Source organism: Carettochelys insculpta, chromosome 9, assembly GCF_033958435.1.
Source record: "Carettochelys insculpta isolate YL-2023 chromosome 9, ASM3395843v1, whole genome shotgun sequence".
NCBI lineage: Eukaryota > Metazoa > Chordata > Testudines > Carettochelyidae > Carettochelys > Carettochelys insculpta.
The window spans coordinates 56355798-56382736 of NC_134145.1; the positions used below are offsets into that span (position 1 = coordinate 56355798).

A 26939-nucleotide genomic window follows, 5' to 3' on the forward strand; every position below is an offset into this window, starting at 1 on the left:
AAATACCCTCCATCCATGCAGTAAGTTGGCACATGCAAGCAATCTCAGGGTACGTCTTCACTACATGGAAGACGGACTCAGTTAGGGTCAATCTTCTGGGGTTCGAATTTGCGTGCCTGGTAGGAACATACCAAATGGAGTTATCTGGGGTTGACAGTTGACCCCTGTACTCCTCAATTTTGCAAAAAGGGAGGGGGGCTGATAGGAGAGTTTCTCCCATTGACTTCCTTGAGTGAGGATGGTCAGTAAGTGATTGTAGATAAGTCAATTCTAGATACACAATTGCCGTAGGTAGACTTGGGTATCTACAACTGACTTCAAAGTCTAGTATAGACCTGGCCTCAGTCAAGCTTGCCACATTCCTTACTCGGTTTAGAGCCTCAAGTCTAAAAATTTGTTACTTGTATCTTCCCTCCTCAAAAAGACACTCCAGAACTGGTTCAATTTTCTTCATTTGTGAAATATGGATGAAATCTGGACTTTGTTTCAAAATGAAAATTTTCAGAAAAATATTCTGAGTGTCTCTGTATTTTCCCATTTTTAAGTCTTCTTTATTGTTTTTAAATTTTCATGATTGGGGGCAGATGAGGGCTTCCATTTGCCATTTCGGTTTTCCAGCCTCATAGCTTTCTTTCCATTGCCAGCTCAACTGGGGTGAGAGTCTTTTCCAAACTGAATATGTTTATTTTTGAAAAATTTAGTCTTTGACACTGAAAAAATGTTTTTATTCCTAGTTTTGAAAATCCCAGGGGAAATTTTGATAAACTAAAAACAAATCACTTTCCAAACTCCACACAACAAATTCTTGTGAAATATTCACAAAACTTACTTTAGCTTTTCAACCAATTCTAATACATACAAATAAAACTTTGGATTTGGGACAAAGATTCTGATCGTAATCCAGATATGATAATGATGGCTGTATGAAAGACAGATTAGATACTGTAAAAGTATATTGTATTATAATACCACCTTACAATTCTATGCCCTTTGAAATCCCTGGAGAAGTGCTGAGTATTATTTATGGAACATCTTTTGTTCAAAAGAACAGAAACTCACATGGGAAATCGGGGGGAGGGTTTGAGTGTGTGGAAGGAAGGGGATGTCCTGTACTAAAATGCAGCTACTGCTAAAAGTAGATTGTGGTGTACAATTCCCAGTAATATTACACAACAGTTTAGGACAAGCAATGAACTGGAGCCAATTGACACCCCAGAGAGATTTCGAAAGATGGAATGTACTTTTGAATATAGGACTCAAGGACATGACGTGGCCACCAGGTTGTAAAGTCTTAGCTGCTTTGATTTGCACCAAGGCTGTTACTCCGAAGAAAAACAAATCAGTAATAAAAATATTTAGCTCTTCCATGTCACTGACCATGATACTCTTGTACATGTTGCCATTGTTGTCTTCTATGCTGATCCGGATTATGCAAGTGTCTTCGTTCTGCTGGTTGTAAGCAGGAGGCAATACTGTTGAGGTAATGGATGTGACCGAGATGGAGCGCTTGTGGATCTTGGGATTGGAGGTTAAGGAAGGAGGGGGTGAGATAGTGTTGGTTAAAGATGACACCCCTGAGGAAGACGTGTCCATGGAATGGATGGAGGAACAAGAAGAGGAGGATTCAGAAAGCTAAGTAATGAAAAATAAATTAAGAAAAAAACATACCATTAGGAACATGTCTGTGGAATAGTCATTTCTGGACTTCAGTTACTGTAAAGTCTGTGCCAGGCTTTCGAAAGTTCTCACCACTGCAGGGAGTAATCTCACAATTTACTCTTCACATTCAAAGCTTCCCCCCACTCATTCCTGTCCTAGATGGGTGCTGCCAGACTCCACTATTACATACAGTGGGTGAGCAAACTTACACATGACAATTTTCAGAAGTGTGAAAGACAGGATGTGCCTGCTGGGGCTTCTGCTGGCTCTTGGGGCTCCAGCCAGGGAGAGAGTGAAGCCCCATGCCTCAACACGTAACATCATGTAGGGCTGAAGCACAAGGACCCCTCTTCCCAATGGGCAGAAGCCAGATGTAATGCATGAGAGTACAAGTAAGGTGACATACCCAGACTTCTACCAGGGTTTGCTGACCTCGCTTAGTCACATGGTGCTGCTGGGCCCTTTTCCTGCATGACAGCTGCTCCCCTTCCACTGTCCTGTATGACAGAGTCCACATGACCCCAACAAGGCTGGGCTCAGGATTCCCCGAATCTTACTGTGGTCACCTAAGGCAGGGGCTAGGCTGTCCACACTCTGGGGTCTTTGCCTCACATCAAACACGTCCCTGACCCACTGACAATTACATACAGTTCAAAGCAAATGCAATTTATTAAACAGCAAGTGATTAATACAAGAGAATAAGGAAAATAAAATAGAAAAAGTTACTGGAAACACATTACTCCGCTCTGTGGCACAGAGATGTCACAAACAGCGTCTCTAAGACAACAGGGCAGGTCAAAGTCTGCTCCTTGTAGATACCAGCATCCTTCTCAGGGCCCAGCTGTGCTGCAAGTCAGACACTGCTCTGGGCAGCAGGAGCCTTCTCCCCAGTGCCAGCCCTTCCCAGGCTGCCTTGCAAGGCCTCTTGGCTGGTAGTGTCTCCAGGCACTGGGCTTCTACCCAGCATCTCCTCTGCTGCTCACCGCATCCAGCTCCAGTTTCACTCTGCTGCGCTGCCTCCAGCTCCTGGGCTGTTTCTATGACCCCTCTGGCACTATGGCTGCAGCCCCACTTCCAGCATGGGTCTGCTCGCTGCACTGTGTCCCAGACTCTGCGCTCTGAGCTGCCTCTCAGGCTCTCTGGCTGCAGCTCTCCCCACAACATGGCTGTGCTGCTGGGCTGTGCCTTTGGCTCTTTGTGACTGGCACGACTCTCCTCTCAGCTCAGAACATGACTCCTTAGCTCGGCCTCGCTCGGTCTGACCCAGGTACACCCAGCTCACATAGGCCGTGTCTACACGAGCCCCAAACTTCGAAATGGCCACGCAAATGGCCATTTCGAAGTTTACTAATGAAGCGCTGAAACGCATATTCAGCACTTCATTTGCATGCGGGCGGCCGCGGCACTTCGAAATTGACGCAGCTCGCCGCCGCGTGGCTCATCCAGACGGGGCTCCTTTTCAAAAGGACCCCCCCTACTTCGAAGTCCCCTTATTCCCATGATTCTCAGACTTGCGCGGCGGCGAGCTGCGTCAATTTCGAAGCGCCGCGGCTGCCCGCATGCTAATGAAGCGTTGAATATGCATTTCAGCGCTTCATTAGTAAACTTCGAAATGGCCATTTGCGTGGCCATTTCGAAGTTTGGGGCACATGTAGACGTAGCCATAGAGGATGGCCCACCATGGGCTTGCTGACTCCCACATTCGCCCGCCCACCCTGTCAATCAGGCTGACCTGGGGCATTGGCTTTTTCCCATTGTTCCTGTGCACTGTCAGTCTCAGGGTCTTGATTTCTCATAGACCCTCCCCTTTCCTTTGGTACTGAGGCTAACCAGCCCCCACCAAAAACCCCACTGAGTTTTAGTAAGGGGCCAACAGTCCCCATACACATGAGGAGGGCAAAACTCAAGCTGCTGGGGAGGGCTGAACCTTTAAATTAGGCCCCCTCCCTCCCCGCTCCAAATCTGTCTGACAGGGAAAGCAGTGCATGAGGGGCTCTGAGAGCCACATGCGGCTTGGGAGCTGGGGCTTGGCCACCCTGCAGTAGGGACACTTTCGGAGAACCGACCAGCAGATGGCAGCAGACAACACCCCAAAGTGAATCATGGGGTGCCAGATTGCAGAACGAAACTGGTTTGGGAAGAAGCTCTCAACAGTACGGATGGGTCAGCAGAAATCTCCCTCATCACACCCGGAGCAGTGGGCTCTTTTATTAGGTCTCACATAAACAGCCAAATATCCCCACAACAACCTTTGGCTCCCTGGCAACTTGGGCAGGCTGGTGCCCTTGATGTGCTCTGTGATTCGCTGCTGCAGTGTCTCACGAGCCCGGCACTGGGGGAGACCTGGATTAACTATACACATGCTATTTCCAGAGGCCCAGAGGGTACCTGTTCTGGTAGGGAACAGAGCTCCAAAGACCATTGCAGGCTGTAAGGAGGACTATAGGGATAGGGGCTGCTCCGCCCTTTAAGCCTGCATGCAGTGAGGGAGTTTGAGTCACCCAGAGTTTACTGGTGAGGGGAAGCTGCTGAAGGCCATGCACTGGGCACACAGATGCTGAGAGCAGAATGCATATTTGCAATCGCTCAAGGAACTCTTCCACTGAAACAAGAGTGTCCGCGTGAGCTTCCAGCAGTCTGATTAAAGCAGCTGAAATAAGATTCTATGTTGATACTACAATTCTGTGTCAACAGGGCCTCACTGCTGGTTTGTCCCTTCTCTGATTCCCCTCTAATTGGCTTCTCCTTTTAACATTTTCTTCTCTCTTCCTGTTGGATTGGTGGAAGCTCCCCAGTGGCTGCTGTGTGGTCCATACCGATCTTACTGCAAATCAGATATGTTCTGAGGTTTTACCCACACCTTGTGTCATTGCTGCTATGCCATTTCATGCATCTTCAGATTCCCCTGCCCAGTGCCTTCGGCTTTGTCCTCACTGTCCAGAAATGATGTTTTGATGGCGTAGTACCACATGTGCATTAGCTACGCTGCTGTAAAATCTAGCAGACAAGGCACTGCAGTTTTACTGCGTGAGCTAAGTGAGGTTAACCACAGGCAGGGGTATACCACTGACCTCACCTGGCTTCCTCATGCTAATAGCTACAAAAGCCCTACTCACGGCTGGGATTTTATAGCAGGGTAGTTAATGCAGGTGAGCTCTCTCACTGGAAAAACTCTGCCTTTTTTGAAGTGAGGGTGCAGACCAGTCGGACTCTCTGAGGAGCCCCTGATTCTGCTCCAGTTTTGCCTCTTCTTGAATCAGCTGTCTCTGCTGGCTCAGCCGGCTGAAAATGGCTAAGTGCAGATGAGCTCGTTCAGCCTGAGCAGGGCCAGGAGGAAATGGCTCATTGCTGGTTCCATTTGCCTCCACAAACCTTTGCCTCCTGGGTATTTTTTAAAGGGAGAATGGAAATCCTTTAGGCCTGCGTCCTCTCATTGCCATTTCCCACGCTGAGGCATGCTACAAACGATCTGATATTTGCACACACTCATAGGAGATGGGTAGCATTGGCAGGGGAAGGCAATCAGAGGGGCAGCTGGACAAAGGCCAGCACTGGCTACATTGGACGGTGGGCCTTGGGTGGAAGGGGAGGGGCTAGATAGGCTGCCACCCCAAAACATGGGGAATCCCACCACCCCTCCACACACTCTTCAGTCTAATCATCCCATTGCCAGGGAGCCAATCCTCTCCCAGCATCAACATGCCATTACCAACAGCTCCAGCACTCCCACAACTGGTGTCTGGAGAGAGAGAGAGAGGAGTGCACAAGTTCTAGCAGTGTGTTTTTAGTCACATGATTACCTAGCCCCCTGCAAACCCCACAAAAAAAGCTGCCCTGAGGTTCCCCCTGTGTATGTGTTATAGATCTGGCAACACCCAACAGCTGCTCAGAAAAGGAATGATGTAAGAAGTCTGATCTGGATCTTGTCTAGTTTCATCACATCTATTTTCAAGGATACTCCCAGTCCCTTGAAAGCAGAGTAGACCTATGTATCCAGTGCACCTGGAAATTCAACTATTGTTTATACTACAAGCATCAACAATTGGAGGGCATTCCTGTTGCGTGCCCTCTGAGCTAAGGAGCTACACCGTACCTTTTTCTGAGGCTCATCCGGAGTGTCTATGGGGGTGGTGCAGCCTTCTTCACCCTCAGAGTGGTTCGACTCACACGATGACACACTGACAGAATCCATGCTTTCTCCGGAGCTGCCACTTGGAGTAGATTTGGGTTGCTCTTTGGTGGGTGTGCTACTGGTGATCACATCTGCCCCCAGAAAGAGTCTGACAAAGAATACAAAATATATTGGGTAAATAATACAAACTACAGAACCTTGCTGGACTGAGCAAAGAAATGACACTTGATTCACAGGTCCAGTTTGTCACTTTGTTTCTAAAGTGGCCTGTTGTCCTGGCTCCACCTATATTATAGGTAAGATTTGCTAGAAGAATTCCTTAAACAACAGTACCCTAATTAGATATATTTGTATACGTACATGATCTCTCCAACCCCGAAGCCAAATTCAGGAGTAATATACTAGGGGCGTAGTTAGACTCCATTACACTTATTTCGGTTCACTGACCAATGAGTGATTAATTTGGCGCAACTTATGCACCAGTTATCTGGGAGGAGGTGTACGTGTACGCAAGGGGCACGTCACTTCAACTCACACATTTCTATACTCCCCTGTTAATTACTGCTCTTGTGTCTCTTCTGACCCCCTGACATTTGAATTACATCATCTTAGAATCTCTTGCACTCAGATTTGGCAGCAAATTTCAGAAGAGCGTGTAAAGGTTAGGATGTGTCAGTGAGCGGATGGAAGTCTAACCGAACAAAGGACTCAGACTAAGCCTACAAAACCAAAATTTATCCTTGTGTATGGCCGCTGGTGAGTATTTTCTTGAGGTTGCGGAGAGGACTGGCCTGTCACCCAAGGCCTGTGAGAGTGAGGCATCGTGCCCTAGAATATGTTGTAGGTTAATGAAGCAACACCGTTACAAGACCTACCCACATCAGCCCCACCATCGGGGGGTTGATACACCTGCACATCCACTAATGTGACATATGCCATCATGTGCCAGCAATGCCCTTGCGCCACCAACATTGGACAAACTGGATAGTTTCTGCTCCAAAGAATGAATGCACATAAATCCGTCATCAGGAATTGGCACAGGGGAACACTTTAACCTCCCTGGACATTCAAGAATGGATTTACAAGTAGCCATTCTTATATAAAGGAATTTTACTGCAAAATTACAGAGGGAGACATCTAACTTGACATTCATTTACAAATTTGACGCATTTAACCTTGGCCTCAAGAAATCGTAACCGTTTTATGCATTCCATGGGCAATTTCTCCATGGTACACATCCTACTTAATTGGCTTCATTAACTGGTCCGACTAGTGACAGGTAATCTCCCTTCTTGCCCATGCCCCATCATTTCTTCCCCCACCTGGCTACAGAAACCCTGGATTCTGTTTTTCCATTCCATTCCTCTGTCATTCATTTGGTGACATTATTTCTGACCAACATCAGCATCACTAAGTTTATAAGTGGGCCCTAATTTGTTCCTTCTCCTGCACCCCAAAAAGGCTGGCAACCACACAATGATTTATGTAAGAATTTCTTGGAACAATAATTTAAGTAAACAGTTGCAGATGTAATTATGAACTTTTAACTGACAATATCTCTTTAAAGTGACCAGATCCATTGCCAAGTTCCTCGTCTGGTGGAATACATATTTCTGATGATTTATTTATATCACTCCTCTACTAATTCACCAGATGCCATTACCCCTTCTGTCATACTCACAAGCTGAGTCTCTTCACCATACTCTTCCGAGGTTTTGGTGATGTAGTGTTCGTGTCAGCAGCTGTTTCTATCTCACACGAGAGGCTATAACTACGCAACAGGGAAGATTTGTTTATTTGAGGGAGTTAAATGTCATTTTATCATCATGCAATATGGTTTCAGACTAGCAATAATTTATACAGAGATATTCAGTTACTCCAACTTCAACCACAGATTATCGCAAGGCAGCACAAAGAAACCAATTTTACCTTGAGGAAAGGAGTATTTGCTTTCTTCACAATAATTTCAAAGGAATTCTAATGAGGGTTTTTGATCATATTAACTATTCCATAAAATAAATTTAAGAGACGGGATTGTACAGTGCAGCACAATACTGAACACTGTCACTGTGTGCAAGTTGAAATCAGTGTCCTTTGATGATGAATTTTACAGTATTGTGAGTTAGGTATCATAGGTCGATACCTCTAGGTAACACTGAGTAGGTATATGTGGGCGCGCACATGTACCAACAGACAGACAGGTGAGAAGCAGCATCTATAACATTTCCAAGTTGAATACCAAATTCCCAATCTCCAAACTAAATCTTACGAAGTGTCAACCAAGTTTTCGCCAGCTGTACGATGTATCCTTGATTTACAGTATTTTTAAGATGCTGTGAGGATATCTGAGCCAGACATAATTTACACAGATGGATGGGAGACTGGACATGAAAAATGCTCCCGTAACTGCACTGGTGGCCTCACCTCTCCTCCTCTGTTAATAGCCGCTGTCTCCTGAACCATCGGATGAATTTTTGGTCTGGCGTCATGCAGTAGCTGTTACAGGCAGATTGCAAGAGCTTAATTTGGGCGATTACTTCAAACTCCTAAGGAAACAAATAATCAAATAGGAATTTTAATTAGAAATCAAAACAAAGCCAAATACAGACTCATTCAACAAAGAATAAATGGACAGACCACATGCACCAGTAATCACAGGATAAGCTAAAGAGTGCCTCCATTCTTAACTGAATACCCAGGCGACTGTAGGCACTGCGAAGCAGTTTTTCAACAACAAAACCCGCCTTTTGTTGTCCCTCCCAGGTTCGGGGTTTTGCAATTTTACCAAAGCTCCGCAACTTAAAATATGGGAAATGGGACAATTTTTGCACATCACTGTGACTGATTTTGAGAGCAACAAACTCTAATGTGAGTTTTGCACTGGTGTAAGATGCCAGAATGACAGTGTTGCACACTGAAGTCACAGCCTAGGACCGTCATGACCAATAGCTGTGAAAGTCTCTCCATTCTGTCCTGCAAACATTCCCTGTCCCTGACTCAGATGGACCACTCTCCCAGGGAGTTCGTTGTCTGTGCTACTTCAGGCCTCACATTGATGCTACTCCACACAAGGGCATTCAGTAGTTCTGACTGTGAGGAAGAAATCTGTCTTGTACATTGTGGAGCCATTTATACTTGTGTAACATGAGCATGAAATGCCACCCGTGGTGGGAATGAGCTGAGAACTCAGAGTTGCTGTTGTACATGTCTGCATGTACAAATTCTAGCTCAGGGTGAAAGGCAATGCAGACTCATCAGCACCTAGGAACTGGACTGAGATAACCAACCAAACAGTGGCAACAACTGGCATTTATTACCTATCTGGACGCGGACACAGGAGCTTTTGTAGCCATTAGTGACACTCTGGACCTTCCAGTCATAAGCACAAGGCAAGTTTAAAATGAGGTTTATGGAGCATGGAAATCAGTTACGAGCAGGGAAACTGGCCCCTTCACAGAAAAAGTGCATTGAGTCCGCGAAAAGAGATTTGTTGTTCACTTGTCTTTATGGAGACATATGTGACCCAAGCACATTTCCTTCCATGCAGCTGTTCTTTTACCTTTTTATCTGTGCAACCAATGCAGAGCAGACTGAAAGGGCAGGCAGAGAGCATCTATTTCTTCACCCCACATCGTCCTTTCAGCCTCTTCTGCATCCCTTCTTTGGCTCCGGTGAAATAGAATAATGCAGCAAACTAACGAAGTTTATGAGACTCAGGCTATGCTTTTGAAAAAGCAAACATCACTTATTAACTGATATCTTCTTCTGTTTATACGTTGGCTTTATGAGACAACAGACTTCTTCCACTGATACTCGTGGGCAGTGAACACACAGTTCCGGTACATAAATGTCTCATAGGTACACTGACTATTGCTTAGGACATCTCTCCCTTCTGGAGAGCCATCTAACTAATGGCAGTCCCTCCTTCACTTCCCACCCTCTTCAGGCTTGTGTGACTTCACACATACACTGCCTTTATTTGCAGGTAACTCCCACTGAAGTCAACGGTCTTTGGGAATACACCAGTGTAAAAGAGTGAGTCCTGAAAAGTAAAGTGCAAGCAGGGTTCCCTACAACAGGGTGGCCGCAAAATGCTAGTTGTGGAAGAAGTACAGACTTACCCGTCTCCTCTTCTCAAAGTTTATCAGCCCACCCTGTACCAAGCAAAGAAAAAAGGGACGGATGAAGAACACAAAGAGCATATATTCAATAATAGAGCAATAAAATCAAAGATGGGAGGTGCTGAATTCAAGCAGATCCTTGCTCAATTTTTTGAGCCAGGACCTTCTAGAGACTTGAATTTTCTGATTGGTAAAGAATTTGGCTATCACACACTAGTCCCTCCTGGAGACCTGTCTAAGGACTGAGTGGTAATTGGATTAAGAAGAAAATCCCAACAGGGGAACAAGTATTGCATGTTTCAGGTCAAGCTGATGTGCAGTGACAAAGCTCCGGGTGTGAGAATTCTGCTTGACTTCTGCCTTCACTAGAAATGGCTCAAGCCAGTATTCCCAAACACTGAGTCTGCAAGCACCAAGTGAACACGACTGGCAAACAAATACAGTCTGTTTGTTCTGAGTCACAGCTGCTTCCTTTAGATCAGCCATGCAAAACTACCAAGAAAGTTTACCAGCCCAGCCAAAAGCTTTCTCTAGCCCATCCCTGCTGTAATAACACCACCAAATTATTCAAACTTGAATACCTCATGTGCAGCTCCTCATGCCACATTTAAACACTCCCGAAATGAGCTGATTTTCAAAGATGTTGAGTATTTGCAGCTCCTAATGACTTCCCTGGGATTTGAGGGGTTCAAAACTTCTGAAAATTAGGTCATTTCTATTGAGGTGCCTAAATATGGATTTAGGAGCCTAACTTTGAGCAGCCAAATTTCAAAATCCCGTTCTGGCATTGCAATCAATGTTCCTTCAAATCACCTGCCACGTTGTCTCTTGTTACCTCTTGAACACACACACACTCACTCAGCCACACGTCCCACTCACTCTTATTCACTTGTGACTTGTCCAGTCCTCTCCTTCACCCTCACATTCATCCATTCTATTCACCCTTTGGAATGCTATGGAACATCTACCTCCTGGTCAGGATCTCTTGGGCTCGTCCTTGCCTGCTTACATTTAAGTTTGGCCAGCTGAGCAGGAGGGAGAATCCTTACTCACAAAGGCCAGCCATGCTCAAATGATTATGAGATGAACTAAGACCATGCTGAAGACTTTAACTTCTCAAGCTGAGGAGCTGAACCCAAGAGATTGTTGTGATGTTGAGTTTCTTAGCAGGGAAGTGGGGAAGTTTATATTTTTTAAAATTTTTAATTGAAAAAAAATTACTACTCTCATTAAGGTTTTTTTTTTTCAAGCAAAACATACATTTTGAGCATAAAGTACGACACCTAAGAACGGCCTTGTAAATAAGCTCCATTATTCAATTTAGGAAAGCTCTTTTTCTTAATAAAAATACAGAGTGCCCGCTCCATCGACAGTTTTTGACATCACAAACTCCTCCACAGTTTGTCATTGTTTCATCTGAGACTGTGGTAAAAGAACTTAGTGAATCATACAGAACCTTCAGGATTTGAACTCATTGGTGGCTAGTAAATTGGTTGGCTCAATTATCACAACTGCAGGAAGCTGCACAAACCTACCTCTATATAATCCGGCAGCGCTGTGTCGAGCATGGTCAGATCTGTAAGAAAGGTGCCAAGGTAGGGGACTGTACCCTGCATGACTCCCTGCAGACAATCAGAGCAGTGTCTAGTTAATTGTCGGAGAAGGGCTATGAATTCCAGACAGTACATTGTGATATAAAGCATTATAATGAGTCATCAGCTGAAAGCCTGCAGCAAAATTCTGGGTTAGATTCTGTTGCAGCTAAATCAATGGGAATTTTGCCTTTGACTTCAATGGCCACTGTTAACCAAATAAACAAACGGATATTGAAGAGTGGATCTAACCAAGGCCTTGGTTATTTTCACACAGCTTTGTTTAAAATGTAATAGAAATTGCTATTGGAGTCTGAATAAGAATCCTCTATACCCCCTGAACAAAGATGATAAACTAGTCAGAGGCTGTGGATCCCTGCCTACAGCCATCAATCATTTATCAATTTGAATAAATTCCTGAGTCTTGAAATTAAGGCCCAAATCCTCAGATCTCTACCAAATTCTGAAAAGATGGGCTGGGCACTGAGTAGATGAAGATGAAAGTGAAGGGAATATCTCTAGGCATCCTTGTTTACTTGTGCTGTGGACAGAGAGGGGTAGACAGGTTCAACAGCAAATATTCTGGCCCCATCACTTTACCTCCAGCACCTGAAGATTTTTTATGGCTTTCAGCACTGCCTCATTTCAGGCACTTGATATATACAACCTATGATTTGTTTCTATACTTCCTGTGGTATTTCAGCACATCTGTGGAAGTTCCTGGAGCCCACGACAGCTTGGATTCTCAAATCAACTGCTCAGTGACAGCTTAGGGGGACATGGCAAGTGAGGTGAGAACTTTCATTGAACCAACTTCTGTTGGTGAGTGAGACAAACTTTCAAGCCTACACAGAGCTGTTCTCCAGGTCTGGGAAATGGGAAGAAAAGCTCTGTGTATGTGCCAACAGAAGTTGGTCCAATAAAAACATATGACCTTTCCCACCTTGTCTCCCTACTATCCTGGGACCTGACATGGCTGCAACACCACTGTATGCCATAATGCTGTTGCAGCTTCAAGGTTCAGCACACACGTACTTACATACTATATAGTACTTAAAGATGTATTACAAACTCATGTTCATGTTCTGTTAGACACAGTACAGTGTGTTTATTAATACACTGAAATATAACCAGAAAGAATACTTTAGGCCATGTGTAGAAAGGGGATAATATTAAGGCTGAGTGTTCAGTCCTCCCTGTCCAAGTTCCTTTTCATTGTTTACTGATTGAGCCACCTCGCCGTTATATTAACTCTCAGGTTTTTGCATCGTACAGCACATGTTTCGTAATGTAAGCGTATAATGCGCGATGTGCTCTGTTTCTTAAGATGCATTTCTGGCTTTTGTTACTATGCGCGTTTCACTCAAAATGGGATTATCACACACATAAATTCAGAGATCTGAGAACACATACCATATCTTTCTGTAGCTGAAGCCGTCTCTGTGTCCTTTTCTGGTTCTCTTTCACACTACTGTCCAGATTTGCAAACTTGGACGTTCCCTCCTGTGGAGGGAATGAAAGGACAATTAATGCAGGACATTATTGGTAGGAATGAAATACATGAAAATTCAACCAAGTGAGCCCATTCCACACTAAGTGCCCTGAGGTTCAGAAATGTGAGCTTACCTTCTCTGGCTTGTTTTAAAAAAATTTTAAGCCTTTTGCACCTCTGAGGTTTGGTGGACACAACATACTAAATTGCCATAAAGGACTTTGTCTGCAAAACAGTTCTAGCCCAGGCAAAGTGTAAAAGAACCACAAATCCCCTGAGATTTCCAAATTCAAGAAGCTTGCCTATGCATCACACTTTTGGATTCTCATCTGAATGCAGTCACTGGGCCTTTTGTCCTTAGACCTTTAACTTATTTCACCATCACCAGTTTTACAAAGAAACATCTCCCCTCTGTTATATAACACACTGGTGTTCTTTTTGTTTTTTTTCATAACAGTGACTCTGTGATATGATGGCTCACCTCTATAGCTTTCTGACGAATACAGACACAGTCAGGAAATAAAAGTGATGATCACATCCCCCTTTAATTGTCTTTTCCAAGCTGAAAAGTCCCCATCTTATTAATCTCTCCTCACATGGAAGCTGTTCCATATCCCTAATCATTTTCTTTGTCCTTTTCTGAACCTTTTCCAAGTCCACCATATCTTTCTGAGATGGGCGACCACATCTGCGTGCAGTATTTAAGATGTGGGCATAACATGAATTTACACAGAGGAAATACGACATTCTGTCTTATCCTCTCTCTCTTTTTTAGTGATTCCCAATATTCTGTTCATTTTTATGACTGCCACTGCACATTGAGTGGATGTTTTCAGAGAACTAACCACAACACCAAAATCTTCCTTTTGAGTGTTGACAGCTAATTTAGATCCCACCATTTTATACGGACAGTTTAGGGTACAATGTCAAATGTGAATTTATCAACACTGAATATCTCCTGTCATTTTCTTGCCCACTAAAACCAGTTTTGTGAGATCCCTTTGTAGCTCTTCACAATCTGCTTTGGACTTAAGTATCGTGAGTAGTTCTGTATCATCTGTACATTTTGCCACCTCAGTGTTTATTCCCTTTTCCAGATCATTTATGCATATGCTGGACAGAATTAGTCCCAATACAGACCCCTAGGAAATGCCTCCTCCTAATCTGAAAACTGATCATTCCTATTTTTAACCAGTTATAACTCCATGAGGGGACCTTCACTCTTACCCCATGATAGCTTATTTTGCTTAAGAGCCTTTGGTAAGGGACCCTGCGAAAGGCTCTCTGAAAAATCTAATATCTACTGGAACCACCTTGTGAACATGCTTGTTGACCCCCTCAAAGAATTCTAGTAGACTGTTGAGGCATGATTTCTCTTTACAAAAAACATGATAACTCTTTCCCGGCAAATTGTGTTCATCCATGAGTCTGACAATTCGGTTCTTTGCTATAGTTTCAACCAATTTGCCTAGTACTGAAGTCAGCCTTAATGGCCTGTAATCCAGTAACACCTCTGGAGCACTTTTTAAAAATTGGTGTCACATAATTATCCTGCAGTCATTTGGTACAGAAGCCGATTTAAACGATAGGTTACAGACCGCAGAAGAAGTACTCATGCACATGGGGCAAAAGACATGCAGTGCTCTAGATATTAGAGATGGGATTGATATTGATCCACCTAGCCACTTCTGGATTATTTCAGACAGTATTGTGACAGAGTGTTGGGAAACAGCAGATGTCTTAATGCTCTGATCACTGATGATCAAATATATCACCTCAGAATAAACATAAGGGGCAAAGCTATGCCTAATCCATAAACTGGGATGGTCTAAGGAATGCCCCAAATAAACTCATTAGCCCAGAAAATAGAAAAAGTGCAGGAAGAAAAAGCTCATGGGGATCAGAGAGAGAATGGCAGACATTTGCAAGCCAGAACCAGGAGAAGTCACCTGGGGGGAGATTCTTTCTGCATCCCCACTCCTTGGCTGAGTAAGCTAGGACTTTTTGCTTGTAAACACAATACTGGACAAGTTTGTAAGGATGATGGGGAGAACACTAAATACATTGCATAAGGTGTTGGAAGAGAAGAAGGTCGCCAAGCAGTCTGTTTCTAGAAAAACAGATCTGAGCAAGACACTGCCATGACAAATATATGTTATGCTGTTTTGGTCCACTCCAGCTTTAACTGTCATCAGTGATGGGTCTTACACCAGTTCCTTGGGGTATCCTTCAAGGATATGGAAGTCCTCACAATTAGGAAAGAAAGATTTTCAGGCTTCATCTGAAGCTAATCTTGGATTTGTCACGAGAGGAACGAAGTTAGGAAAACAGCTGAGTGAGATTTATCATACACTCACTTCTTCGCCTTCAGAATGGTTCGCAAACCCACCTGCAACTGCAGAGTGAGAGCTGGCAGGAGCCGACAGGTCTGGTCTTGGGGATGTTTAACATTCAGTTAATCAATCTGCTCTGGACAGATTAATATTTATTAAGACTTCATCTATGTTTTGATAAATGGCTCATAAATAATTACCAGCCACCAAGTTTGAATAAAATCACCCATTACAACTGAATTCAGCATGTGACATTAGAATGTTGAGGTGAATTTTAAATTTCTAGACATAATAGATACAGACTAGACAAAAATAGGCAGAATTAGAGCTTAGAGAAATCTAATTGATCCTTCCCTTAAATTTCTAAAAGGTTCATACCAACTTGCCTCACGGCCAGCACTCTCATTTTCAGGGGCCTCTCAACTTTTGGGGTGCACCCAGATCTGAGAGCAGAATTCCCAAGCAATTGCATCATAGACAGTCGTGTGGTGCTTCTGGCCACCCAGACAGCAGGACGCCTGCTCCGTCCAGATTCCCAGCCATGTTTTGTAGTTCCAAGAAGGTGGAGACAGTTTGGACAAACATCTTGGATCAAATCGTCAGCTGAAGTAAACTGGCATCACTCCCACTGCAGTTAAAGGCGCTATGGCAATTTACAGCTGCTGAAAACTTGGTCTCTGAATTTTTTTAATGCTCTCCAGAACCAAACCTTTCCAGCTGAACTTATGACTACGTGCAGAGCTGTCTGGGCCAGCTGTGATTTGGAGGAAGTATCTCTGTATCCTTTGCCATTGTGCTATTTTGCAATGTCTTTCAGCAGTGCTCCTCAGTGAAACTAGATTATCTCTGAACCTTTCATGGCATCTGTTCACCAGTAGACAGACCCTGTAACCATCCCAACCTTCCAGATACGTAGGGATTCTGTGCCAGGGAAGCCAGAGCACTTCTGCAGGGCCAGGGAGCAGAAAGGTCACACTGGAAGCCAGCGTGCACACTTTGCCCATCACAGAACTGTACTCTGTGAGGATTTGTGAGGGGTTTGGTGACTGGGATAGGGAAACGGCAGCGTTCAGCACTGACCCAGATCATAACTCTTGCTCCCAGCCTCATTCTCACCTTCATTAGCAGCTCTCTACTAGTCAGATAATTGTCATGGTCTGAGAAGATGTCGGACAGCTCTTCAAACATCAGCACCCTGTCCCTGGGCACAAGAGGAATTAAGTCAATTATTCGCTATCAAGCACTCTAAATCAAGCCGACATCACTGTTCCCCAGTTTCCCAGTGATGAAGGACTAGACAGCCATCAAACATGTAAAAGGTGGGTGAGCACGGAAACCCTTCGCTGAGGTGCTAAGCCTCCCCAGTGCCTGCTGCTGCTGGCTCAGCACTCTGCATGAATGCATAACCATTGAAGAGCATGGTGGTTTGCTGATGTTCTGTGTGGTAAGGTTATATGGCGCCCCGATAGGTGCTGTCCTTTGCCACACTGCAGCCTGGGAACCCCAAAGCTTTAAATCCATCCACTATGTTCTTCATGTTGCTGAGAATCACAGCTCTGCATACACAGCAGCCTCAACAGTGGATTTTCCAACTCTAAAATGATTGCTCACTGACCAGCAGCAAATCCAGCCACTACAAGTTTCCAAAGTGTGATTGGCGGCTCTCTTCTTGGTGTCCCTGCCCTGGAGGGCTGGGGTGAGCTTGGCATACAGATCCAAGAACACAGCCTTGAAGAACTGAAAGTTCTGCAGCCACGGCTTGTCACCCCACATCTACGTTATGATATGATCCCACCAGTCAGCACTTGTTTCTCGGGCCTAGTGACACTCTGCCGTCAGCCGCTGGTCTGAGAATGCCGCCGATCACCCTGGTTTCATCTTCGCTATCTCCCCCAGCAATCTACTTCCCAAGAAATCCCCCTGTTCCCTGCTGATTAGTTGTTTTTTTCTTACAGCTCTGCAAATTCCAGAGGATTTTGTGTCTTGTGCCTGTTACACTTATGACAATAGTGCAGAGATATCAGAACTCCACACTTCTGTCAGCGATGATGGACTGTGAGGAAGGTCCCATAGATTTGGGGGACCTTTTTTTTTTTTTTTTTTTTTTTTTTTAAAGAAAAAGGCATGAAAGTCATGAAATGTAGATAACATTATGTAACAGAGACAGTTGCAGGCTGAGAAAGTGACCCCTTACTCCCACTTCTGCCTGTGTGACTCACATCTTCCCCTCCGTGCTTTGCCAAAACTTCCCAAAAGACAGTGCACTAAGAGGGGTGGGGGGGGATGTCACACACTGGGCTGTCTACCCATAGTGCACAACCGTGCGCCAACACAAGCAGTCAAGCAGACTATGTGAACCACCATCACAAGAAGCCAAACATGCACACTCACAAACGATGTACTGTTTGGGGTGGTTTTGCCGACATAATTTGTGTCAGCAAAAGTCTGCACTCCAGCCATGCCCTAAACCAAACTGGACTTTCCTCTGTGGCTGGCCCATAAGAGAGACAAGGAAGCTAAAAGGAAAATGGGAAGATTACTTTGGAACAGACGCCCAGGTCTTCTTTAACCGGTAGATGGCGTTGGATTGCAGCGCTGAAACAATGGCCCTCAAGGAGGAAAAATTCTTCAGGATCCTACATTCCTATAAAGGGAGGGATTAAAAATAAAGAAGATCAATATTACATGCAAGCTGGCAATTTCCTGTTTTACTAATAGCACAGCTGCTGTGAATTCTTACTGCTGAACAGGCAGCTGTACAAACACAAGGAATCAAAAACGTCTCCCCCTCGCCCCCCTCACCTACCAAAACCTTTATAGGCTTTGGCACTTCAACCTTGTTTTCTTCACTTTCATATTCTTTTATAGCTTCCAGCTCTCTTAGTAAAAATACTAGTGGAGGTGGGTCTCTGAAGTCTAGCTAATGAAAGCAAACCCCATCCTATCAAAAAGCACTTTATAATTACCGCCTCCCCTTGCCAGGGAAACTTGGAGCCTGCCTGTTGGCAAGTGCAATTTAAAGTGATAAGCCCTGCCAAACTAAGTGACAATTTAAAAATACACACAAAAGATTAACAGCTTCAGGCACTACAATGTTTAAGGTCTAAGCACTCAGACCTCTCCACAGGGCAGAGCACATCTGAATCACAGACAATTCTCTCCCATTCATGATCACACATTTTGTGGCAACTACAACAGAGGCTTATACAGAGGCAAGTAGGAGGTGGAAAAAGAACAACCATCCTGTGACTAACCAGATCTCCAAAGAACTCATGAAAGTGTGTCTACAGCCCAGTAGTTCGTGGATACACAGGCAAACACCGCCTGCTCTACTGGTCTTTAATATTTGCATTGAAACACAGCCTCTGAAGTTACCCACGTGTTCATGAGCATGAGTGGGCACAACTTTAGATGCGGCTTAAGAATTTTCTTTATATGCTCTGCTGCTCTCTATTACCTTTGTAGTGATGGCATTTGGGTTAGGTTTGTACCAAGGTGGATGTTAAAAGATGTTGGAGCCAAAGCCAGTTTTCAGTCTCAGGGTTAGGCCTGATGGTGCCAAAAACTCGAAAGCTATTCCTGCAGGATTTCTACCAGCTGCACCAAAAACCTCACAAACCAGCTTTTCTCACCAGATCTTTGGCAATGGTAGAAAACAGGTTTCATCTTGGTTTGGGTTCAACTCAGAATCCAAACCACAGAGGAAGATTCGGATCCAGAAATCTGAACCTGAAACGTCCAGCTCCTAAACATGAAGAAAGTGGGATGGTAGGTGCCAGTGTGAGGGAAGGGATGGCTCAGTGGTTTGAGCATTGGCCTGCTACACCCAGGGTTGTGAGCTCAGTCCTTGAGGTGGCCATTCGGGGATCCAGGGTAAATACATTTAAAAAAAAAAAATCCATGAGGGATGGGGATAGTTCCTGCTGTGAGTGCAGGGGACTGGACTCAATGACCTCTCAAGGTCCTTTTCAGTACTATATCTATCCAGTTCATGCCCATTTTTTTAAATCTAGTTTACAGCTTCCATCATATTTAAGAAAAACATCAGAACTCCCACTATATATCCATGTTTTCAGGTGTTTATTTTAGGTACTACAAGCTAAACTTTAGTAAACATTTTTCTGCCTCATGTTTTCTTAAAATTGCTGTGCCTCTTTTTAAAGGACAAAAACATAAAACAACCTGAAGCTTTGCTGTGCTTGAAATACTTGACAATAACCTTGATTTCAAAAAGGAACTATATAACAGGCAACCAGTGATCCCCCTTTTTTTTCCTTTCTAAAGAAAATATTTTATGCAGAAAATCAGCCACTCTTGCTCAGTCACTTTAGAGCCAAGGTGGAGCCTGAAAGGCTGGCAGTTGGAAAAGACATACCTTGACTTTTCAACTTATCAGAATGGCTCCGAAGGTCATTGACAGACAAGAAGAATGGAACCCCACACTGCTGTATGTACAGAGCCACTTGTTAGTGAATACAGGAAACTCTTTCATATCCAGCATGCTATCATCCAGAACTCTCAAACAACCGACATTTTAACCATGAGTAAATTTTAGTTAGGTTTTCCATAAGTATGGTATAGTGGAAGTAAATACAAATAAATGCAGCAAATACAGTATAAGTTTACAGTGTACAATGCTAATGTTGTTGGTAAATGAAGTACTTCACACACATTTTTGTTTATTTCTTAATATCTAATTTTGTTTTTCTTTAGTGTTTGTGAATTGCTAGGTATAACCTCTCTATTACCGCGAATATTTGAATATCCAGCAACCTCCCCGTCCCGGTGCTGCCGGATATGAAAGGGTTTACTGTAATTCCACTCTGATGGGCAGATTCTCAAACACAGGTAACTAACTATGCAAAACATTCCTTTCTGCATGCAAAGTAAGCAATTTTATTTAGAGGTAGGTAGCCATGTGTGTAGCTAGCTGTTCTGCCTGTGCAATTATTGGACTGAATATGCACATGCATTCATCATGGATTCAGTTAGGGCTGCAGCATCTCATTTTGTGTGCAGCTGGAAAATGCTGACTTGACAGTGCTGGCAGCTGAAGTCCCAGAAGACGACACTACGTGGGCAGTGGCAGTCCAGATTTCCCCTGATACTCCCACTGCCCTCTCAACACGCAGCCCCTGGCCTTGACAGACTGACCCTTTAAATGAAAAGGTAGCTTAATCTCCATTCAGTCCTTGGCCGCTTAACTTCCCACAAAGGTGTCAGTTAATACTTTCTGATGATGGCTTTTGTGATCGACACCTATGTACTAAGAAACAAGACTGATACCATCTAATTTATTTCACATGGGCTATCAGCCATCAGGTGACAACAGAAGTCTGTTAACTACTGATGTAGGTTGAATTAGAACTGCCAAAGTAGAGGTGAAACATCCCACTTCCCATAAATACTACCCAGCCCTTATCAGCAGTTTTCATCAGTCAAGCTCAAAGTGCTCTATCAAGGAGGGATCAATAGCCCCATTTTACAGATGAGGAAACTGAGGCAAAAAGTTAAACAACGTGCCCAGAATCAGCAAGCAGCCCAGCAGCAGAGTTCCCTTAGCTATCTAGCCCCATGTGTCTAGGTGCCAATATGGACAATTTTGGTTTTAGAGGCATGAAAACATATTAAGATTGGAAAACTAGTATTATCCCAACTCTCTAAGTATTGCTTATTTTGTATCTCTTTTCAAGAATTCATGATTCTTTAAAGCACATTCGATTTATTTTTAAAAAGAACACGTATTCATTAAAACAAAGTATTTCTGTGCCAGCAGCCCAACCCAGTCCAGCCCTCAGGAACAGAGTTCATGTGGCATCCAGCAAATAGGAGATACAATATAAAAACTTGGGAAATGAGGGTTGCTGAAGGAACTTGGAAAAAATGATACGTAAAAAAATGAGAAACATCTGGAATCAATTACTAGGGAAAGCAACTGAAACAAAGAGCAAAAAGGAGTTCAAGAGACTCGTGGGGCAGGGAGGAAAAGCAGGAAAACAGGATTAAGATGAACCAGAAAGGGCAGACAAATTGAGCCAGGCGGCCTTTTCTAACATTTCTTTTGTTCTTTCGAGTAAATGTGTAACTACAGACTAGAGAGCAGGCCCTGTGGAAACAGAAAATCATACACTGAGCAAATAGACTGCAGTGTCCCGTGGCGAGTAAAGGAAGCAAGGGAAGGTACTGTCTTCCCAAAATTGCCTACACTTCCCTGCTGCTGAAGAGGGCTGGGGTCATGGCGTAGCAGTCCTGGACCTCCAGATGGCCAGGAAAGATCGGGTATGGCTCCATGTAATTGGGGTTGGGAGGAGGAAAGGCTGCTAAAGGGGCAGGCCTTTGGGCAGCAGTGACAGGGCTGGGGCTTGCCTTCTCCAGCTGGGCCTTCACCCACCACACATGGGCAAGGGTTAGTCAAAACAACACTAGGAATAGTAATTTACTTTTTCTGCCTTTTTCTCCCATTAAACTTTCGTTATTGCCATTACCAACCTTGCAACCATGATCATTTGCCTGAATCTCACCATTTACTTTGAAACACATCTGTGTTTCATTAAGAAAATATCTAGTTTGGTGATCTCCGGGGATTTATAGATAGGGAATGGAAGAAATTACAATTACCCATCAAAGATAAATTATTTCCTAGGGATTTTGTATTTCTAATAGTAGATACGTAGACTCATTGCAGTAGATCCCTATAAAGTAGCTTTCATTTGCTTAAAAGTCCAGTTCCCCATTTAAATTAAGAGAAACACAAACTGGGACTAAAGCAAAGGCTACAGGAAGGAACTTTTACCGTTTTACTCATATCTCTTTGGCTACTCCTTGAGTGCTGATTTCAGTTCTGTTTACCACATCTGATAAAGCATATGGTGGGACTAGAAAAGAGTCAAAGCAGGGCACCTCAGATTACCAAGGGTATGCAATGGCTTCCATGCAAAGTCAGACTAAAACGACTAGGGCGGTTTTGATTTGGAAAGCAATGACTGCAGGGATACGATATAGAGCTATAAATCACGAATGGAGTAAAGAAATGAATATAGAAGTGTTTTCATCCCTAACCCCACCTTCCTGGTGTCAAAGATTAAGGGCTTATGTATACTATGGGGAAGGTCGACCCAGTCAGGCATTTTCTTGATCAGGGTCAATCTTCTGGAGTTCAGTTTTGAGCATCTGGTAGAGAAGTGCAAAATCAAGCTGTATGGGGTTCACAGTTGACCCCGTACACCTTGCTATCACAAGGAGTAAGACAGGTTGATTGCAGTAGCTCTCCTGTCAACCTCCCTCTGAGTGGATGGCCAGGTATGTCGATTGCAGATCAGTTGATTCTAGCTACTCAATTGCAGTAGCTAGAATTGCATATCTGCAATTTACTTACCTGCCTAGGCCAGACTAAGCCTAAGAAAGAATGCCGCAAAATCATTGCACTCAATCCCTCCAAGGGAGAACGCTTACCCTCTGGCTGATGGAAGCGTTAGAGGGAATTTCATCCAGAACTCGCACATCCCAAATTACAGGACAGGTAATGCACTAGGGATGTCTGTAATAAAGGAGCTGAAGAGGCACAGAAGAGCAGAATAGTTAAGGGTTCTTGGAGAACTCCCCTCTCAAAACAATAAACAGGACGAACTTTCAAATAAGGATGCAAGCAGGGGACGCACAAAAATGAGCGTGCACCCTCCGCATTCATTAACATTTGATTATGTGTAAGCTGAACTCATACCTGGGTGAAGAAAGGGGCACTGTAGATGCAACGTCAATCCACATGGGGTTCTGCGAGCACCAACATGGCCACCCACATGGGGAGGGGGAAGGGGAAGCTTTCCTGGGATCTGGTGATTTAAAAGGGTCTGGAACTGCCATGGCAGCAGCTAGAGCCCCAGGCCCTTTAAATTGTCACCAGTGCCCTGGGTGGCATGGGCGAGGCAGTGCTGAAGGGCCAGCTGGGGGAGACTAGCCCTTAGCTCTGCACTTGTGCCTGAGGCCCCCACTTCTCCTGGGGGGTGTGGAGCTGCCCCCTACTTTGCCTCAGGGTCTGGCAATTCTCTTGGCAGCCACGGGCACCATCAATGCCCTTATTACATTCTCATTCACTTTCCTTGGGAAGTGTTACTTGATGTATCTAATCTTAAGAGCACCTTGACAGAGTTCCACTTCCTGCAAGAAGATTAGTCATTTTTCTTTCCTAGGGAAGATGAATTGTTTGACTGTGCAAACCTTCTCACCATAGTAATAGCACTGACCCAGCTCTTCCTACCTTTCAAACACAGGCATCATCCACTCATTCACACCTCACAAAGCTGGGATAAAGCAGCATTAACACCCACATTTTAAGCATGGGAAATGTGGGATCCTGCCCAAGACCACCAAGAAAATCTGTCAAAAATAACCTATAGGTGAATCAGATGATCGTCCCTCCCAAGCAACCCTTAGCTAAAATAAGACAGAACAAATGTCTTACATGTGCAATATGAATCCACTTCTCAATTATCTTGGCTCTCTGCTGCGTTTTGAGGTCCTTGCTCTTCAAGATGGTGCTGACAACACATTTGGTAACTGCATTGAACTGCGAGATGGTGGCTCGGATGGTAGGTGCCAAGTGTTTGTTTTCTTTCTTATCCCTCTGAGACCAGATGCACCCCAAGCAGTGGTGGGGCACCACTTTCTTAAAGAGCTTCTGGAACAAGAAGAGGTTTGTAAACCAACAGGCCTCTCAGAGATTCCTATTTTTCATACGTAGGAACACATCTTTTTGAAGGACTGTGGATCTAAAATTGACAGTGTATTAACAGCCTCATTTCCTCTGATATGAAAATATACTGTGCTCCATATGTACTTCAGAGCAAAAGGAAATGTATCCTGGTCAGCTAAAAAGCACTTAAACCATTTTTAGCTGGTTTGAGCCAGTGGAAGGATGCAAAGGGCTGGTTCTTGGAGGGAGCCAGGGAGATGCCCTGGGTGCCTTCTTCCAAGGGGAGCACTACCACAGTCAAGTTCAGCTGGGTTTTCTTCCAACCCTCATGCTGATTGGCCAGCCCTCTTTTCTTTAGTTCGCTGATTGGCTGTGTGTGTGTATGCAAATGTTTGGGCATTCTGTAGTTTGCACCCTAGCTGGCAAAAAGCTAAGGCAGAGGAGTCTCATGAATGCACACATATCATATATACAGTATGAACATATTGTGTACACACACATACTGTATCTGCATATCAAAAGATACTAATACGATCTACAAGAACAGACTAGTATGAGCCCAGTAATTATAGACGTCTATGGATGCATGAGATATAGTCAGAAGAGAGGACCTCTCAGGTATCAGATAATAAATCGATACAGGTTGAACCTCTCTAATCTGTTACTCTTTCATCCGGCAATGTCCATAATCTGCCATGATTTTACTTAGCTGGATGCCCTTTTATCATGGGTGTGGCCAAGTCTCCTCTGGTCTCACAAGGTTTACAGCCACCCGTCCTGGATCTCCGTGTTCTGTGCAGTTATTTAGCTGTAATTAGCCCCTCAATGTCGTCTAAGAGCTCAGTAAGCAGTAGAAGTGTTGGTAATGGTGGCCAGTACTGACCTCCTGCAGTCTGGCAAACACCAAGTACCCAGCATCTTGCTCAACAACTTCTTCCCCTAAAGGTACACAATACTTACTGCATCCATGTACGTTAATTGCTCAGCCACAAGGTCTTCTGGGAAAAAAGAGAACTCCGCTGGCCCACCAGTCTCCATTTCATCTTCCTCATCGAGGCTGAAAGTGACGGTGCTATGGAACCCATCTGTCCAGCATGGAAAATATAATAGGCCTTCGTAAAACACTTGTGCTAAACAGTGCACTAATTTATTATTATCAATATTTAGCGATATTTTAGTGGCGTCTATAAATCCTACCTGATGTCATGCCAGACACGATATAGTGAGACACGTAGTGCAAGATGGTCCCTCCTCTGAAGAATTTACAATCTACAGACAAGACTTTCAGGTATAAAGTTTCTCCCTCCTCTAGAAGAACCTCATTAAATCTACCCTTTGACAGTCAGTATTCTTTCTAACCTAAAATAACCAAAGTGTCAAGGGGTTACTTTCCTCAGTCTCTACTCACATTCATTGCATAAGGATTTACATTCAGATTTAGACTCTCTGGCATGGAAGGATGTAGTGTCAGACAATTTCTTTGGTAGCTTCCTCACCTTCTTGGTGCCCAATGGGGATCCTGTTGTGGATCAAGCTGGGAAGGAGAGTAGCCCAATATGGTTCTCCTTCTTGGTGTGAAAAGTTTATGCTGAGTCCTTATGGGAAGATACTCCTTTAGAGACTTGACTTAGGAAGGGGGGCATAGAGCTTGTACAGGGATGCTGGGAACCCATGCAGATGGCTCTGACAGTGTGCGAGTCCCCCAAGATGCACAAAGACTCCAGACGACTATCCATGTTGGAGGCGAAACCAGGGTTAATTCCATCATGGAAAATTCTCTCCATCACTCAAGGATTAAAGAGGAGCTCAACAAAAGAATCCATGAAGATAATTCATTCTCCTTAAATCCCCCTTGCATAGATTTTACTGCAGGAAGAGGACACCCAGTCCAAAACAAAATTGGTGGACCCTCACTCACCTCCACAAAGACTAAACAGCAACACTACTGCAGCAAGGTCTTGATTATTAAGACTTGATTATTTTTACAAAATACACATTTCAGAGTCTCCCACAAAGTATTTCACACTAAATTACAACTACGCAATTGTCAAAATCACAAAGGAGGTTGTGTGATGGATCTTCCTTTTCTTCCAAAAATGTTTGCTCTCTTTGTTCACTACCTTGAAAGTGCTAGTAATTAACATCCGGTCTCACACTCAAATAGGTACATTAATGCGAGGAGAACCCTAAATGGCTGAGGCTTACCAGACATGATTAACTGGCAGGGACTGAAGCAGGCCTCCACCTGCCACAGGCTGGGGGTTGGTCCAGCCCCACAGGGCAGCCAGGGGCAGGGGTGCTACTCTGGGTCAGAGCAGCCCCCATCCGTGGCAGCCCGTGGGGAGTGGCTGGGAAAGTGGAGGAGTGGTTGAGGAGGCCGCTTCAGCTGGGCTCCCCTGCTGTGGACAGGGGCTGCTCTGGCCAGGCAGGAGTGCCCACATACTATGGCATGCCTGCTGCCACCATGGACAAGGGCTGCTCCAGCCAGCCTGGAGTGCCCCTGATCACAGCACTTCTGGGCCAGATCACTGCAGACAGGGACTGCACTGAAGTGCGCCCACCCATGGTGGTGCCACAGGCAAGGACGCTCCAGCCGGACTAGAGCAGCCCTGGTCCCTGGTGTGCTGCAAGCAGGGCCACTCCAGCCTGGCCAGAACAGCCCCTCTCTGTGGCCTCCCCAGCTGCCTGCTCCACCTGTTTAATCAGTTAACTGGTTAACCTAGCATTTAACCTGTTAACAAATTAAACAGGACGTTACATCCCCAACTGCAACCAATTAGAACTACTGGAAGGGAGAGGCAGGAATCCAGATATACCAAGTTACTGAGAGAGCTAAAGGAGGTATGTGGAAATCTTTGCTTCAGCCTTATCTGCAGATATGTTACAAAAATAAGCACATAGGAATGCATTTGCATTACAAC

At 44.4% G+C, this 26939-nt stretch overlaps 1 protein-coding gene across 4 annotated transcripts in view; it reads right to left on the minus strand.

The window, feature by feature from the left end:
- The window catches only part of RGL1 (ral guanine nucleotide dissociation stimulator like 1), a 104366-nt gene that overhangs the window by 10722 nt on the left and 66705 nt on the right, over positions 1–26939 (minus strand). For all 4 annotated transcript variants that reach the window (XM_075002516.1, XM_075002513.1, XM_075002514.1 and 1 more), the window contains 11 exons: positions 24979–25103; positions 23788–24003; positions 17870–17973; positions 16446–16530; positions 12918–13007; positions 11448–11534; positions 9913–9945; positions 8216–8337; positions 7473–7562; positions 5753–5939; positions 1378–1632 (listed from right to left, as the gene is read on the minus strand). In XM_075002516.1, the coding sequence (XP_074858617.1) occupies positions 1378–1632; positions 5753–5939; positions 7473–7562; positions 8216–8337; positions 9913–9945; positions 11448–11534; positions 12918–13007; positions 16446–16530; positions 17870–17973; positions 23788–24003; positions 24979–25103 (1394 nt within the window). The remainder of the gene's footprint in view (positions 1–1377; positions 1633–5752; positions 5940–7472; positions 7563–8215; positions 8338–9912; positions 9946–11447; positions 11535–12917; positions 13008–16445; positions 16531–17869; positions 17974–23787; positions 24004–24978; positions 25104–26939) is intronic.